An 18,699-nucleotide genomic window follows, 5' to 3' on the forward strand; every position below is an offset into this window, starting at 1 on the left:
ACTACAATGTTTACTAATAGTTTTTTAATTAAAAATATTTTTTATATGAATTGCTAAGTTAAATCATCGGAAAACATCGTTATTTTAATTACATTTGAGATTAATGTTTTAAGGAAACTGATATTGCCTGAAAGTAGGTCATGAGTGACTTCCGTCGTCGGCAGTTGTAGAATGACCCCGTAGTCGTGTTTACTTTAATTTTCACGGGAAACCCATCGCGCATTATGCAGAAATTGTTACCTCTAATTTGTTTTCTTTTTCCTGCAGAGAAAATCATCATGATAAGTATTGCATAATACTACAGGCAAGAGTTATTCGAAATGGTCATCACCCATCGTTTACAGAATCTACAGAGATTTTGTAATAGGATAAAAAACAACAATTTGGGTCAAGTCCCAGGCCCCAAAAATCCGGTACATTCGCTGTTCGTCAGGTACAGCTTAGCGGGATTTATCAAGCAGTCGCCCTTGCTGGGCACCGGAAGGGATGCGCCTAGTAGGCCTTCGGCAAATCAACCAAAAAGAAATTATTCAAATATGGTTGAACCTTTAAAGTTGAAACGAGCTCTTGTTTTATCTAAAATAACAAGATACGAATATGAACGCATGCGGCATGTTGGTATTTCTGAAGCTAAACTTGAAGAGTTGGTAAGTTAAGTACATTAGATCAGCATACTTCTACACAGTATGAGTATGTCCTACCTACTGTTCTGTAGCTTGGTTAATTATTAATATTATATTATGAAGTTTTTTTTTATCTAATTCTTTTGTTTTGTGTATCATTTCCTCTTTTCATTGATTATGTTTGTCCAACATATTGTATCATTCAAATTAAACTTTGAAATCAGTTTCTCTCTTTGTATATGAATATTCAACATAACATATTGAATTACAGTAGCTACAATAGCTGTAACATCATTATGCAACACCACATTGCATAAAATATACAAAGCAAGACATACTACTAATACTATACTAATTAGCTATTGGAAAATATGGTATACCTGTAACCTACCGTAATATTTCCCTTGTTTGTCGTTGCAAAAGTCTATAATTGCGGTACTGCTGGTAATAAAGCATTTTAAATGATTCCTTTAAGCTTGCAGAAAGAGGGTCCAACTACAATAAACTAATACAACGGAATGAGATTCATCAAGGAAATTTAAAACAGCTGTGTGCAGTACTAGAGTAAGTAATTAATGATTTATTAAATATTAAAAATCAAATGTAGTGCTAATATTATGGTGCTATGCAAATCTTAACAATATAAATCTTTTATTGTATATAATATGTACATGCAGATACTATTTATATATATGTATTTCTTTTTTTATAATAATAAATAATACAGTATATCAACATTTTAATATATTTTAATACAACATAATCAGTTGATTCCTCTACTAATTTGTCTTTTTCAAATTTTTTCAGCTTACTAATAATATATTTACTTTATTATACTAATTGGGAATTTCCCTAATTGGTATATAATGTAAACAAATAAGGTTATAAATCAGTCAGTGTTTGTTATTTTATTTCTGCACAAATTGCCTATATTTAGTTAAGTAAGTCAGAGTGTAAATTAGTTATTAATGATATTAATGCAGATATTTCACACATGCACAGATTTAATAAATTAACAATTAATATCTTTTATACAATTTTAATCACCATATTAAACATATTGAGAAAAAATAAAAAAGAAGTAATGTGTTTTAATATAATTAAATATTTGATGTTTAAAAAAAATTCATGATTACAGAAAGAATGAAATCCACTATAGGGTTGTTCACAGACAGGAATATAATGAAGAGAGCATAGATTGGGCTGACCTTGTGATCTCTGCGGGTGGTGACGGAACATATCTGTCGGCAGCTAGTAAGATTCATGATAACAAACCTCTCATAGGAATCAACACAGATTTGCATAATTCAGAGGGCCACCTGTGTTTACCAAATAAATACACAGCCAATTTTAATGATGTGATTCTTAAAATACAACAAGGAAAGTTCAGGTTTGTTCTTGACTCTTTTTCTTCTTTCTTTCTTTTTTTAAACTGTTGATATTTATGAGTAATATTAATATATACATAATTATACAGTAACCATAAATTGAAGATTGAATTAAATTATATTAATATATATATTAATAAAATAAACCCTACAATAAATAACCCCTATTTTTTCTACATCTATTCTACAGTCTTTCGAATGGATCATACAAGTCTATTAAAAAACAAACAGATTTTATTGTATAAATCATGGATTAAACTTATTTTTGCTTAGGTGGAAGCTGCGACAAAGGATCAGAGTAACAGTAGAGGGAGCTATTCCACTAGAACCAGTCGATTTACAGGATCAAAATCACCGGGAACAGCATTGGAAAATGCGAGAAAATGCAAAGTTACCACCATCAACACCGGGTCCACATGTTTTACCTATCAAGGCTCTCAATGAAGTTTTTATTGGTGAAACATTATCATCAGTGTAAGTTTTAGACCACCCCTGAAGACAAATATGCAATCAATTTATGTGTACACTACAAAAAATATAAATGTATTTATTTTTATCTGTAGGGTATCTTATTATGTGCTAAACATTGACGATGGACCTGCAGAGAAACAGAAGAGTTCAGGAATTACAATTTGCACAGGTTCAGGCTCCACCTCCTGGTAAGAAAACCTGCCTGCGCTTCTCAAATGTTTCAATTTTTGTTTATCAATTTTTTGAATAGATGTCTTTTTTATTTTCACAATATTTTAAAATTGTAGACATTTAAAAAAAATGCAGCAGCAATTCTAGTGACTAGCAAGGCCTTTAGTTAATATAAACATGAAAAGAAACCATTCTGTGACTCAAGTAACTGATGGATGTGCCACCAACACATTATCTCAATTAGGAATATGATTTACAGTATCTCAAAAACCAATTTATATTGATTAAATGCTGTTTTCACTTTAATAATTGTTTTATTTGCTTTTCAGGTCTTTTAACACAAATAAATTATCTTATCAGAGTCTGCAAGAAATATTAAGAATAGGTGAGTATTTGTTACATGATTGGTTGTTTACTCACTCTCAATAGGTTGCCATTGTACACATTCATACCTAAGTGTCTTATTTTTAGTAACATTACCTTTATTATGGCATTTCTATTGTCATTTTAATTAGCTCTTGTCAGCTTTAAAATTACATACATATTCAAATTTGTAATTTAATTTTGTATTTATTTCTTACACAGTTAAAGATGAAACTGGCTGCAATATACCAGAATGTCCCAAATCAGTAAATCGTATAGTTGATCGCTTCAATGATTCTCTAGTATTTGATCCATCAGATGTGAGGATGGCTTATACAGTTCGTGACCCAGTTGTTAACAGAATATTTGCTGCTGATTTTCCTAGAGGGTTTGCCAAAAAGTATGGTTCATATACAATTTTTGTTTTAAAGTTTTGGATTTTCGTGATGAGACTATTTTTTTTTAATGAAAACTAGAATGGGATTGATTTTTTTTTTAAGATATTGAATTTTACAATGACTTGTTTTATTTTTTTGAAGGATCACAATAAGGTCTCGATGTTTTGATGCCTGCCTTGTCCTAGACAGTGGACACTCTTACATTTTCAACGATGGTTGCAAAGCAACTTTAGAAACGAAGGAAGAGGATGCCTTAAGAACACTGGAGTTGATTGAAGATGATGATTAATTGATGGAAATGGATTTCAAGAACACAAAGGAAAATGATATTAAACAGAATCTGGTTGCAAAGTTTTAATTGGATGGGTCATTTCTGTACCTTTCATCACTTCAGAGCAATCAAAGATTCTATGCTAGATCAGCAGCTCCAGGATCAAAGCTGAAATTGCAATAACGCTTTAATGGCTGCTGCATATTGGCCATTTAAGTGTGGTTCCCACTAGAACGCAACAGTGCAAAGTAATCACAAGTGGAAACCGATGACGCAACAGTGCTGCAAACATTGAAGGTTTGATTTCATGCAGGCGGGGGAAAACACAATTATTGGAAGCGAATTTTGTTACTAGTGGGAACCCCGCTTTAGACATCACCAGTGTTGATTCATGCTTCCTACATAGTCACCTATCATTATGCTTGTGCTCAGCATGTTCGAGTATATTACCACCGCAAGTGGTTAAAATGACAATCCTCGTATGCAAAAATGAATTGTACCCAAAAGTTATTTATAAATTCAAATAAATCTGGTAAGCAAAATTGAGGTCAGACCAAATTTTATAAATGATATAACAACCAAGATCACAATATATTTCATCTTTTAATACATATTAAATTTACTTGAATTTTAATTTTTTGTCTTTTCTTAAAGATTAATTTTATTCACAGTATTCTGCCCATTATGAATTTTTTAGGACGATACATAAGGATTTAAGTTGTATTTAAGAATAGAGAGTAAAACGTTTGAATAGAATTCAAGTGGATATTAAATGATTGACAGTCCAAGATATATTTTGATTCTGTGTCTTCAATAACAATACCATAAACAAAGGTAGTATCGGTCAGATGTTTTGCCCTACTCTGACGTAATTTGTACTTCATACTAAGTACATTTGAGAATACTTGCGAACAGGTTCTCGGGTGGGTCTCGAACCCACAACCTCCAGATCACTAGCCTGGCGTTCATACCTCTAGACCACCGAACTTGTGCTGATGGCTATGAACGCCAGGCTAGTGATCTGGAGGTCGTGGGTTTGAGTCCCACCCGAGAACTACTTGCGAATTTGTTCGCAAGTATTTTCAAATGTGCTTAGTATGAAGTACAAATTACGTCGGAGTAGGGCAAAACATCTGAACAATTACTCAACTCCCTGACGCAAAGCTACTCCACAGTAGTTTAATACAATTACAAAGGTAGTATCATAATCAATGAAAATTACAAGCAAACATACCATTTTATTTGTTTTATTTGTATTCACTTTACTTGTAATACAACAATAACAAAGCAAACGAAAGTGTATTACAATTAAGAAAACTGTTTAAGACAAAGTTAACAATCGATTTGTTTAAAAGTAGCAATACTCATGGAATGTACAAGGGCTGTGTGTATCATACACTTCTTAAAACCGTAAAAAATATACATCTTCATCAAAAATATCTGGTATTTAATCTAAATTATGAAGGATAGACACAAAATATGAATTTCTTTCAGAAATCATGTTTTAGAATTTTAGATGGTTTTGTTTATCAAGGCGATTATATGAAAATGCATAGACTTCTAAAACTATTGCTAATACTTGACAGGGCTTCATTGTTGGTTAATAATTAACATCAATAATATTTCTATCAATATTTTTCTACAAGTATTACTAATACATTTCATAGTAATAGATTTTCTTTATACTTCTTGTTGGTGTTAACCTCATTTAAGAACACAATGGTTGGGTAGAAATAGTATGTATTGTTTTGATACGAAGCCAGTTATCAAAGAATGGCAGTTGAGTGTAAATAAGGCATCTTCATTATCACCATATTGACTTAAACAATACAAAGACAATTAGTCACACATACTAAGTTAACAAGTCAAGACAAAACACAATGTACAACTAATAGTCTTATTTTTTAAACAAAGTGTACTATAATATATATAGTAATAGTATGTATTATTAATGGGTACACTGTACACTGCCAACAAAAAACAATACTATATAATAATATTATACTATAGCATCTTATGCCTGTAGCAGCCTCACTCAATTGGTTCTTATTAATTCACAGACAGTCGGTTTAATAATTAATATACAATTTAAAATTGTGTTTAAAAGGGTTTTAAAAATTCTTAAGTACATTCTTGGAATTTGTATTAAAATACCAATTTGCATACAGATGGGAAAATACTGTTTCATAATCGTTTATATGAACAGTCATAATGAATATAATACTTTATAAAAAGGCAGTAGAGATAGAAAATTTCACAATTTCAATGGACATGTATTTATTAGATATTTTAAAATAAACCATTTTAAGATGTTTTGATTTGATTAAGATACTTTCAATAAAATTTAAAACCACCTCAAATTTTAGATGGAATTTGATAATTACGTCAACCCAATAAAATTTCAGTTCAATTATAATACTATACAAATAGTAAGCTACTTAACAATTAGCTGAAGTATATACAGCATTATAAAACCATTGACTCACAAATCATCATAAATTAATCAGTAATCAAACATCAAATTTGCAACCTAAAAGGAATAGTAATACTGTTTAAAATCAAACACTAATTATTCTGCACCAGGGTAATGCTTTGATTGGTATTGCCTTGCTGTAGATATTGCTACTGGGTGAAGGCAGCATGAAGTAGGACATCTGTTACATTAGGGCGCTCTTTTGGATTCGAATCCAAACATCGCAGTACAAGATCACGAGCAGCTGGAGAAAGGCAGTCTGGGATTGGCGGTGGTCCATTTGCACTTGCGATCTATGGAAGAAAATGAATATACATTATTTTGGAGAAAAAAAGGGGGTAATTCTTGGCACTAGCACCCCTAAGTGTGTGGACATATACTAGATATTAAAATGTTAAAATCAATATAGGTTGTAATTATCCTTTTTGATGAAATTTAGTATCATACAACATGATGGTTTTATGCCATATAAAAACTGAATATTTGATACTAACCTTGAAAATAAGTTTAAGATGATTTGATATAGCGGCAGCACCCCATGGTGGTTTCGATGTTATCATTTCAATAACACAACACCCTGCACTCCATACATCACAAGCTCTGCCATATGTTTCGCCTTGCAGAACCTAAAAATACACAACAAAATACAATTGTTTTTTCTAATCTTATATTATATTGGTGTGAGATTCAGATAGCAGACTTGATATCGCAAGACATGATATTCAAAGTTTTCTTCGACTTAATCATATGCACATATAGCCCTAATCTACTGTTGTTTAAAGGTTAGTTAGGCGAGCATGGAGCTATTTCATCAAAAATTATTTCTGACTTATAAAATATGTATCTCTCCTTTACCTCTGGGGCCATAAAGGCTATTGTCCCCGTCAGTTGACCAGTGAACTCTCCAGCACCAGTGAGGTGTGATGCCATCTGAGCAGCTGTTCCAAAATCAGCTAAACGGAGATGCTGACCAGTGCTGTCAACTAACAGATTAGCACCTAATAAAACAAAATTAGAAAATGTGTCATGCATTTCATTACTTTTAGAATGAGAAATGATTTATTTAAGTTTAAATTCTAAAAGGTGCATGCTAAACCATCTTGCTTGTGGGTTTATGACGATGACAGATGTTCTTTAACATTAGGATTGTATGTTGTACAACTTAAAGAGATATTTTGGTATGATTTCTTACCTTTCAAATCACGGTGGATAATGTGCTTCTTGTGAAGATAACCTAACCCTTTGAAGATCTGCTTACAGTAGCCCATGCAGACAGACTCCCGAAAAGCACCGAATGATGCCAGAATAGAGGCAATGGAACCACCAGGCATCCACTCTGTGAACATATTGAAGTGGCCATTATGCTTGGTGGCACCAAGAAGTCGAACAATGTTTGGGTGATCAAGTTTCGAAAGCAAAGAAATCTCTTCAATCAAAGTGTCAACTACTTTGTCTTGTTCAGGAACTGTGTTACGTATGAATGATACCTGAAATCAGTAAAAAGGGTTTCAATTGTTAGTAATTTGTTTAAATGTCCATTTTTATAAGAATGTATAAATGCAGTGTTAAAACACTAAATAGCTTAAAACCAATGTAATGTATAAAATCCTTGAATTACCTGTTTGACAGCCATTATTGTTCCAGTCTGCATATCACAGGCTTTATAACATGATGAGAATGCTCCTGTTCCAATCAGCTCCCCACGGGACCAATGTTCACCTTCTATGTACTGGTCTTTAACAGCAATATTCTAGAAATTTAAAATAATATAAAAAATAATCTTAAAATAAAACTTTTAATAATTAGTTAGTTTTCATTTTGTTTTTACACTTTATCTATTTTATTATTTATACAAATTCAAAAATCTTTTTTCAAGTCAATACAATGTTACAAATTCTGAATGTAATAAATACCTCATTCCTTAAATGAATGACAATATCATTGTTGTCATTACTCAGAGTCAACCCTGGCACCACTGGTAGAGTACTTTGTCCAAGAGAGGTCTCCAAAGCATTGGCAATAGCTTCTGCTTCTTCAATTTCCACTTTATCTTTGCAACTACCAAACTTTAAAGATTTATCTTGGTACTTCAGTGATTCTGGAGATTGAGATGGAGTTGTAACTTCGGTCATGAATGTCACAGGTTTCTCGCTTGGAGACATCGGTGACAATGACAGGTCTGAAAAATCTCCAGTTGTTGTTGCGCTACAAGCACAGACATTTGGTGATGGTGACGATGCTTGAGCCTCTTGTGGTGATGCACATCTCTTTCTTTCTTTACTGAATGAACGTTTTTTTGGAATGTTTAAATGTGGCTTTTGTGATGTCTCTGAGTCCTTGCCGTTAGGTTTTGTTCGTGTCTTGGAATTACTCCTTTGCTTTGATTGTGGAATTTTTGTTGCCTTTCTACAATTTCTTTGTCCATCATCAACACTTCCACAAGAGCACTGTGATACCTTTGATTGTCCATTTATTTCAGTCTTTTCCATTTTACTTTGAACACTGCTGTTAACCTGACAAATGTTAGAAGCCTTTTCATATACCTTTTCAAAATCATCAATTATTTTCCGTAAACGTTTCTGTAGTTTATCCCTGTCCCGAGGTTCAAGCTCTGCCATAAGGTCAATGACCTTATTGATCATTTCAATGTCATGAACAACACTACGTGACACAATTGTAAAAATTCTTCTTGCTAGTTTACTAACAATAATGTGCGTATGGCCAACAACGTTAAATATAAATTTCAACACTGTCAAAACATGTTCTTCACCGGAACCATTTTCTGTGTTAAATGTAGAAGGAAACTTGACAAAGAGTTCGTTTATAGTGTTTAGTCGGCCTAACCACCACTGCCATCCAGTTCCATCCACCAACATTGTGGAGACAAAATAGTCCACGCACCAAATAGCAATCATTTCACTTCCTAAATAAAAACAAAACAAAAACATTCAATTTAACTAATGTAAATTTGTTTAGATTTTGTTTAACAACGCTGCTCTACAAGAATCTTAAAAATCTTAAACAAAAAGATAACTAGCAAAGAATACATAAAATATAACATAACTATCTTCAACACATACCTTGGTTTTGAATTAGCCTACCAACAGCTAGTTCTCCTTCTTGACCTTTGCACAACTCCACAATTGCTGATACAGATAGTTGACTTGTTCGCCTTCAATTAAAGAAAAATAAATAAAAATTAGTCATGTAATAATCATATAGTAAGTACTGTATGAAAAAAAAACTGTTTGGTGTTATATTCTAAATGGTTATCCCATTTCATATGGTTGGATTAAAAATAACAAAACAATGGATAAATTGATACTAAGAAATCTAAAGAATATTTGTAGAAATTCTCACCTATTACTATCAGCACATTTGACGAGAATAGCCTCGATTACAGATTTCAAATGCAATTGTAAAAGATGCTTCTTACTTTCTGTGTAACAAGTTTCATTCGAAATTATACAACGCAACATTTTCTAAGAGAAATAAAGACAATAAAATAGGTTATGATACCAAATTAATGAAGTTGATTTGTTTCACAAACTATCACTTGTTATTTTGTTTTGTTATCTTGTATTTGATGTTAATACAATTAAAATTAACTTGACACACTAATTATAACTATTGTTAGTATATTTTGTTAGATTTCAAGTTCAATATACCATTATTTTCTATTAATTGATTACTACAGCAGTCAATCGTTTTCATTTATTACTAATGCTACCTCTATTAATGTTTTATTATGATTATTATAATATGTTAAATAGTAATTTATTATTTACTAGGCATAATTGATTAATAATGGAAATTTGAATTACCAATGAGGAGACATAGACTTTATACACAGGATCTTCACACATAACAGAAACAATATCAAAGCCAATTTGTGTGATTTCCTTCAATTCATTGTTATCGTTTCCACTAGCCTCGCTAGCACCTGCTTGGAGTACGCTCCTTATATGATGACTTATCTGGTGTAATGAAGCCTCACGCAACGACCAATCACGAGAGAAGAGTCCGCTGACTAGATCCTCACCAATAACCTATGAAGGAAGAAGGAAAAATGTAATAATTTGTATTTGCCTATATCTATTTTTAGTTATGACAAACGTAGGTATCAATATTTTCAACATCAAGACACACTCCTTACCTTTGCCCAAGTTGTGTATTGGGCCTTGTACATAGCAGGAACATTACTATTAACTGTATCAATAGCTGTTAGCATCTGAGTAGGAGATGTTTGTCCAGCAACAGCCTCAGAAGTAATGGTTGAAGTATCATCGCTGCTCAGTGGCACTGTCCATTTAATACGACAAAGAGGACAGCTTAAACTTTCATTTTCCTTACTACAATTTTCAGCCCCTTTAAACATAATATAATACATAATTAGTTCCTATACAAAATATACTTTATGGTTTGTATAGGAGGATAATATATAGGATAAATTATAAAATGCTTACAAATCATAACACAGTGATGATGCAATCGGTTGTGGCAGCCATCTTGACAGATTACTAAACTTTCACCTTCGATCATTTCCAGAAGACAAATTGGACAGGTTTCCTCGTGAACACTGTGATTGATAAAATAAAAATGATTTAAAAAACAAAATACAGGTATACAAGTGTAGTTTATTGCAGTTTTTACTGTTTTAACAGAAGAAAAGAACTGAAGAATGAACATAAAAAATGTATGAAAGAATTAAGATCGTGCCAACTTACTTCTGGTCACTACTACATGATGATCTACTGTCCAGGCTGTCGGTGGATCCAGTCATCTCAAGATTTTCTAGTGGGTTTGGTTCCTTTCTGTTGAGGTTAGGTTTCTTCAACTTCACCTTCCTTCGATCTAAATACCTTTGAACTAAATCTTCAACCTGTATGTTATAAAACAATTATGCAGTTATTCACAAAATGATGATTTCTGAACATGGTGTTTTGGCTAAGTCACACTCTGAGAGATAAAAATATTTAATACATACCTCATAATTTCTCAATGTCTTGCAAAGAAGTCTAGTATCATTCTCTTGAATTTGGAACATGCGTAACATCACGAACAACACATGCACACAAAATGGTCCTTTATTGCAACTACATGTCTAAAAAATGTACATTTAAAATGTTTAATTGCCAGATATTTGGAAACTGTCAAACTGGTCCACTAAGTATGAAAGTTAATGACATAAATGTTTAAGATATTCAGTCAGTAACATAATAGCATTTCAGTTGTTTCAGTCTGAAATAAATTGATTAAAAAACTGATTTTGAATGTATCGGTTGAATAAATTGTTTAACTCACTCACCTGAGGTCCTACAACCACTTTGTACTTGTGATCTGGTAAGTCTCCCCCAATGAGGAAGCATTTGGGACCAATTTGATGGAGGAGATAAAGACGAGCATGCAATGCCTTCTCAACCCTCTTTCTAAAGACATCATCCGGTACAATCTGATTTCCTTCTGAATGTGGAGATGGCGTCCGACGAATTACAGTTGTTGGCGATGATGGTCTGGAATTCTAATTTTTAAAAAAGAACACATTTTTCAATTTAAAGTTTGAATTACGGTAATTATGATAAGCGAAGAGTAACGGTAGGTGATAATATAGAAAATATTCAATAATGTGTAATGAGACTTACTATAGGTGATGAGGCCCGTCGTCTGCCAATTCTTGGTGAAGATGGAGACCCAGGCCTCCCATTTACAACTTGCTGTTTAAAGGGGGAATCTGACTGTGGGGAAGGGGATCGATGTTCGCCAATACCCACATTCAATCGTTCCATAGACCCAGTGGATGCCACCATAGTTGGCTTCACAACCTAATAGTAGTAAATATTCATGTAATTGAAATAGTTAAATATTACTTTAATTTAGAATTGAATATTGTTATTATATCTACACTGTACTGTATTGGCCAATCAGAATGAGTATGCAGTAGTAGTTTTAATGTTTCTTAACCACAGTCACATCCTGTAGGTCAGTCTCTAGTGTAGACCTCCTTCTTCAAGTCTATCAGGGGAATTTAATTCATTGAATGTTCTGAGAAGAATTAATAAATCATACATTATTATGTTTAAATTAACAAATAAATTTACCATTGGCCCCTTCGTTTGCTTCTCTTTACATTCCTTTTTCTTCATGACTGGCATTGAGCGTAATTTTTCACGAATTTGCTGCGAATCCCAGCGTTCATTGCCACGGGATATCCACCGTGTATCCTTCTCAGGCATCATACTAGAAAGGGGGAAAAAGGTTAATCTGTTAAATCCTAAATTGTCCACACATTGAGAGTAATGGTACTGTAGGTCTAGCTGACTGAAATCAACTATTGAGAATATAGTTTTATGAATTTCCAACAAATGCTTAATGTAATAATAGAAATACGACTAATAGCAGTTTAATGGTGTAACAATGGACTTAACTATTACCGTTATAAGTCCTTGTGGTGTAACTGTAAATATTTGTTCCTTACTCTTACCACCATGTAATCATCAAACAATAGAGAAACAAAACAAACACCTTTACTATCATACCTTCATTAATTCAATAATACAAGCTTCTTTACAGCATGAAACCTTACACAACATTCGCATTTTTTGTAGGATAATTTGTGTAAAAAACAGCTCATAAAGAGTAATTTCAGTATCAGTATCTTATGCCGTAAAAGGTGTGTACTGAATAGTTGTACTGTAGTTTGAAAATAGACGTATAGGAAACTAATAGTTTCCTGTCTCTATTGAAAGATTTATCATGTGACGAAAACAAGGATTGCTGTACTTTCAATAGTGTACATCGTGTACCCCAGTGTTTCATGTAGAGTTCAGACAAACAATTGAATGTACTTTTAATTATGAGATTCTTTTAAAAGGTTCCCAATGGCTATACATACAGTGAAAGTTGTGAACTCACAATAACAATATTAAAGTTAAGTTAATTGTAGGTTACCTCTAAAGGCTCTTGCTGGTCTGTGTTTTATTTTAAATTGATGTACATTGACTACAGTACATCCTACAGTACATGGTATGTACAGTACTGTACTGTGGTAGTATTCTGCATTATTCTGTATGAATACTAATAACATAAAAAGCAAGGGTTCACTGTACATTTGCAGATTATTATATAAACTCACCCTGCTACACTACACATAGCTGACATCTCTGACTAAATAAATTGCTCTGGTACCGCCCAAAATTCAAACATCAGGAGATATTTAAAAAACAAATTCTAACTGACAAGCTAAAGTAAACGTGCAGCCCTACTGTAGGATGACTCATCCAACACGTGAACAAATTACGCGCCAAAACCTTAGGTACAATGGTCAAGTTTACTTGATACAATTGAACAAATAAACTCCTACACAGACGTAAAAACTACTGAGGTGAACCAAAAGATGTCTTTGTCATTATGAAACATAAAAATAAACAATGCACTTTAGTTCTCTTAAGTTCTCTAATTGTTCAGTACTATTAGTATTTAAGAGCAACTGAATTTAATAAATAATAATAATTTAATAAAATTATTCTGATTCTTTATTATACACACAAGCCAGGGAATAAATATTATCAATAATTTAATGTGTAGCAAATTGGGTTTCTGATATTTATAAATGTGGAAAAATTCAAATTTGATCGAGCTATAAAATTAAGGGAAAATTACATTTATTATAGTATATGAAATGTTATTACTATATTTGTGATTCCTTATAAAGATCTGTAATAAATCAATCAATTAAGATTAAAAGCATGGCGACTATTTTAACTTCCTCTAACCAACTATCAATGATTGGTAAGCCTACAAATACAGTTATCACAGTATTAAAATCATGGACTTTTACAGTATACTATTTTAACTTGCTTTCCCCCAACTATCAATCATATTGATTGGTACATGATCACGTTATTTACTTATTTTAGGAAGACAAATTCAGAGAAGTTATAAATGCCTAAAGGAAATGAATGTGGAAGCGTGGGTAGGTTTGAATCTACCCATTCCAAATTCTCTACACGTCACTGTTAAATAAGGCACGTACGAAATGTGGAAATGATACATCATATTTCTATTTATGTTAATATTTGTTTAGTTTTTTTTATGGATATACGGACAAACCTAACAATAAAGAAAGTCTTCGCATCTTTTATAACCAACAACCTTACACATGGTGACGTGTGTTCGTCGTAACAATGGTTGCTAGGGCGATCACAGTGTCAAATCAATGACAATTCATAATTATGGATTCTTGCCAACTCAAGAAAGAACAACACTCATAATTTCATTTCCAATTTGTTTGTAATCTTATCTGCCAATAGTGTGATATAATCTTATTTGTTGAATCCACTCAAGTGGGTGATTTTATTTGAATATATTTACCCATCAAATGCTTGATTTATGGTACTTACCTGTAAAACTTAAATGAAATTAGACTTGTTCTATCAATGTATCAATTAGTGAGCAAAACATTGAATGTGTGTTGTTAGAATAATTAACAAGGATATTCTATACAAGAATAATTCAACTATTGCAGTAATAATATCATGGAATACTATAGGTATAATGTTTAAATTCTTATTCTGTTTAAAATTAAAGATGTATTATCCCCCTGAAAAATTAATTCTTAACAATTTTTCTGTTGAATATGCCATTTTAATGTCACCAAATATTTATCCACTTTGACCAAAAATTGGATAGAAAAAAAAAGTATTTACCTAAAAAAATGTAATTTAAAGCAAAAAATTGTCAAATTGGCTGCCAGCCAATGGGTTTTTGGTTGAATTTAACCATTTATTTTGTAATTTTATAAGTGAAAACATTAATTTTTTCCATTTTTTTTACAGAAATGATTAACTTTATTAAAGCTACAAAATAATCTATTCAAAGTCTCATTTTATTAATCTTTATTTTTCATATTTTTGGGGGACAATTCATCTTTAATATTTTGTTTATTATTTATTTTAAATAATTAATAAAAAAATCTACAGATGTATTTGGACTCCATAATTAATTATTAATTAATTAAATTATTTATTATATTATTTAAATATCTATTAAGAATTAGCAACTTGAAATGTTTAGTGTATTTTATGACGATACTTTAAATATGCACTTTTGATAAGTGTGTTAATATGACATACTTGTAATGTACAATACAGCAAAAACATGTCATGTACATTACTGTACAACATGACTCAACTACACAACACTGTACATACTGCATATTGCCGTGAGGCGTTGTACAATATTTGTATTGTAAGTTGCACTACAAATTAGCTAAGGTATACAGTACATTTGAATAATATTTATGAATTAATATACAGAGACCATTATTGAAATTAAAAATCTATCTCAACTTCCACTTAAATATTTAAACCAATAATAGTAAGTACTAGGCCAATAAACTACAAATGTTGATTGAAAAGGTCTAATTTGGATGGATACATGTTACAAACATATCATTCAAATCTCTCTGCAATTTATCGTACTGTAGGATAATTTGCAGAGCAGTAGTCATATTACTAAATATGATATTTTGTACTACTACAACTACTGTAAAGGCCAATGTACACAGAAATAACAAGGTAAATTGCCTTAATGTATTGTATGATGATGACTAAAAATAAATGATCTAAACATAATTTTACTTTTTACTTTTTCAATTTACTCTTTAAAAGACACCAAACTCTACAAAAAATAACTCATCCAAACCAATGTACAAAATTGTTTTTTTTTTGGCATTTATATTTGTTAGTTAGTTGTAATATGTTCTCAATTTGTGTCTTTTATTTTACGTTGATTTAAAGGAATAAAGAAATTAAATTCGGTCAGCATCTCAGTATAAATTTAATTCACATTTTAAGTGTTGGATATCAGCTGCAATATCCAAGCAAACAGGTGTTAATACTTGTTTTTGAAAAGTAAGAATCCTAATTCTGTCACTGAAACATGAATCAACACAACTATATAAAAATGCATAAAATGCTCTGTACAAACAACAACCAGTAGGTCTGTGTTGTGGTGTCACTTCAAGACCATAAATGTGATCATTCATTATTCATTTATTTTTCAGAAAGACAATACAAATTATAGTACCAAACATACCCTACATTCAATACAGAAAGAAAACTGAAACCAGTCTGGCAGATTGTATAAAAGTGATAAAATTACTACTGTATACTCTTCTTCAACAATCAAATTTATGATTTACACATTTAATCAAACTTTAATTTTTAAATATGCATCTTCATGTTTTACTGTACAGCCATAATTCATTTATGAATTTAATAACTGCAAAGGTAGGTAGGAAGCTAAAAAAATTTTACTAAGTAAATTAAAAAATAACTCTCTATAAAATAATTATTTCAGATAATGTATTACTTTACTGTTGAATCGCCTAAAGGTAGATTAACAGTAAATTTAGATAGGCAATCAAACGAATATGCAAAAAAATGCAAATAGTGACGCATGTACTGCACAGTGCATTGTTCTGTCTCAGTACAACTTTAATGTGCTGAGTGAAGGGGATTACCCCCAGTCTTTATTCTGCTCAGTATAAAAGCCTTTAGAATTCAAATTTAACTAAAATTAATTATTTATTGAGCAATAAACAAATGAGCCACAAACCATTGTGTGCTGTTTCATAAATTTGATAAAAATAACTATTTAAATTATATACATTTTTTTTTTCATATTTGTATTTAATGTTATATCTTGGGGTTGGTCAAACTCTTTCTAACTTATATGACCCTCCCCCACATGATTACTTCATTGTATTTATTATCCTGTATGTTATTGTGTATTGTGGAAATAAATTTAATTGAAAATATTTATGAATAATGTCAATACTGTATTCAATTCTACAATACAGTACACACTATATTCCCTATGATACAGTATAGTACAAGTATATAAATAATTCAATACAGTCAATGCAAACTATTTTGCAGACTATTTTATAGTACACAGTATGATTGATATTCTAATAGAAAAAATAATATATTCATTAAATGTTATTTCACCAGGGTGTATCTATGCATTATCAAACTAAGGTCTAAATAATTTAGTCCACACTTAATGTCAACCTTGCTAGAAACTTAGTTTAGATTAGTAGCAGATGGAATTAATTGGTGTTATGCAGCTAAAACGCAATACAAATTGCGTTGCTAAGTAGTGTCGTCATGGTAAACAATAAGGCCGAAAGACGCATTGAATTGACTATAAATTAGCTATAAACAGTGGTTGAGTATATTATATACACTGTGATGATGAAGAATTCAGGAGGGAAAATGTATTAGAAAAAGAAAATAATTTCTAATTACAATTTAAAGTATCCATTATATTAATAAGCTATGATGAGATGATGCAATAAGCAGTTAAATATCTAATAAAGTTATATTTTGGAAACTTTGTCATGTAATTTTTAATGTGACTCTTATGTAGGGTGTGGTTTTATGGTTGGTGTTGCGTTTTTAAAAATTGAAGTGCATAAGTTATGATTTACAGTATTTGTCATGATAATTATCATGATGATGATGCTGCTGATTGTTAATATGATATTGATGATGACGTCATTACAGTATATTGATATGTAATTAGTCATGTGAAAATGTATCTACTGTTAAGTGCAGAATTAGTTTTGAGTTCTTGAGTTATTAAAAATCATGCAATAAAAAATAATATTTTCTTCAAAATAAAATGTAATACCTTCCATATCCTGATGAAATTTATATTACTGTATCTTCAAGAAAAAATTAAACAATTGGGCTAAAACAAATTCATCAAAACTATTTTGCTGTAAGTCTATAACATAGGATGCACTGTTAATATTTAATATCAAATTTTAAATTATTTTAATATATTGTTAAAAAAATAATGAGGAATGAAAATATTTAAATTTATTTAAAAATAAAATAACAATTAAATTCATATTAAAGAATGGAAAGAATGTTGTACAAAAATAAAACAAGTAAAATACATGACAAAACAAGTTTTATAAGTATTTTTTCTTGAAATTGTTGAGAAAATGATATGTCTGAATTGTACAGAAAATTATTTTTTCATACTTTCACAATTACATAATAAAAACAAATCGTGAAAAATAAATGTTATTATTAAATGTTTTCAGATTATCCCAGGCATCCATGCATGGAGCATCTTAACAGTTTCGCTCCACACCACCACCAGCTCAAGACGTTTTTTTTTTTAGACACGGCTTGATCTCACAAGTGGTGGAATAATACATAATAAGACTTAAAAAGACATTCAGATAAAATGTTCTCTTACCTGAAGAAGAAGTGTAACTCGTTTTAAATCCAGGTACTTGCTGCAAAACCACAATAATTAGATAATCATCTTCTTGGCTGAGGACTGACGTGTTTATATTCTGCCGCTGCACTACAAAACTAAAGAATATTTCAAGAAGAATTTTCAATACAAGAATTCTTACGATGAGTCATGAGCTATTTTAAAAAAACCAGAACCGTCGTGGCGCGATCGATGAAAATGTAAACGAGTTAACCTTTTCGAAAATATAAAGATCGTATAAACA

General features: G+C 31.1%; 2 protein-coding genes across 3 annotated transcripts; one reads left to right on the forward strand and one right to left on the reverse strand.

Annotated features, from left to right (window-relative positions):
• Positions 1-178: 178 nt before the first annotated feature.
• LOC144845902 (NAD kinase 2, mitochondrial-like) lies at positions 179-4,475 on the forward strand. The gene is made up of 8 exons (XM_078703411.1): positions 179-647; positions 1,099-1,187; positions 1,762-2,013; positions 2,285-2,485; positions 2,575-2,670; positions 2,983-3,038; positions 3,239-3,416; positions 3,556-4,475. The coding sequence occupies exons 1-8, from the start codon at positions 321-323 to the stop codon at positions 3,701-3,703; spliced, it is 1,347 nt and encodes a 448-aa protein (XP_078559537.1). The 5' UTR covers positions 179-320; the 3' UTR covers positions 3,704-4,475.
• A 79-nt stretch (positions 4,476-4,554) lies between these two features.
• LOC144845901 (mitogen-activated protein kinase kinase kinase 1-like) lies at positions 4,555-18,531 on the reverse strand. Of its 2 annotated transcripts, none has more exons than XM_078703409.1 (17): positions 18,435-18,531; positions 12,257-12,395; positions 11,801-11,980; positions 11,467-11,679; positions 11,146-11,262; positions 10,886-11,040; positions 10,625-10,737; positions 10,315-10,526; positions 9,983-10,207; positions 9,519-9,640; positions 9,239-9,330; positions 8,072-9,081; positions 7,777-7,908; positions 7,351-7,645; positions 7,014-7,156; positions 6,653-6,784; positions 4,555-6,451 (listed from the first exon to the last, which is right to left on the reverse strand). In XM_078703409.1, the coding sequence occupies exons 2-17, from the start codon at positions 12,392-12,394 to the stop codon at positions 6,308-6,310; spliced, it is 3,423 nt and encodes a 1,140-aa protein (XP_078559535.1). In that variant the 5' UTR covers position 12,395; positions 18,435-18,531; the 3' UTR covers positions 4,555-6,307. The 2 variants fall into 2 exon arrangements, with proteins under 2 accessions (XP_078559535.1, XP_078559534.1); XM_078703408.1 differs by lacking the exon at positions 18,435-18,531 and adding an exon at positions 13,291-13,484.
• Positions 18,532-18,699: the final 168 nt, after the last annotated feature.

This window comes from Antedon bifida, chromosome 6 (genome assembly GCF_963402885.1).
Source record: "Antedon bifida chromosome 6, ecAntBifi1.1, whole genome shotgun sequence".
NCBI classification, from domain to species: domain Eukaryota; kingdom Metazoa; phylum Echinodermata; class Crinoidea; order Comatulida; family Antedonidae; genus Antedon; species Antedon bifida.

Coding starts and splice junctions, on each gene's coding strand:
- LOC144845901 (XM_078703408.1), bottom strand. CDS start 13,316: ATGTCAGCTATGTGTAGTGTAGCAGG. Junction 10,738..10,885: donor TCATGTAGTAGTGACCAGAA/GTAAGTTGGCAC, acceptor TATCAATCACAG/TGTTCACGAGGAAACCTGTC. Junction 7,646..7,776: donor CAATAATGGCTGTCAAACAG/GTAATTCAAGGA, acceptor TACTGATTTCAG/GTATCATTCATACGTAACAC.
- LOC144845902 (XM_078703411.1), top strand. CDS start 321: ATGGTCATCACCCATCGTTTACAGAATCTACAGAGATTTTGTAATAGG. Junction 1,188..1,761: donor CAGCTGTGTGCAGTACTAGA/GTAAGTAATTAA, acceptor TCATGATTACAG/AAAGAATGAAATCCACTATA. Junction 2,486..2,574: donor GGTGAAACATTATCATCAGT/GTAAGTTTTAGA, acceptor TTTTATCTGTAG/GGTATCTTATTATGTGCTAA.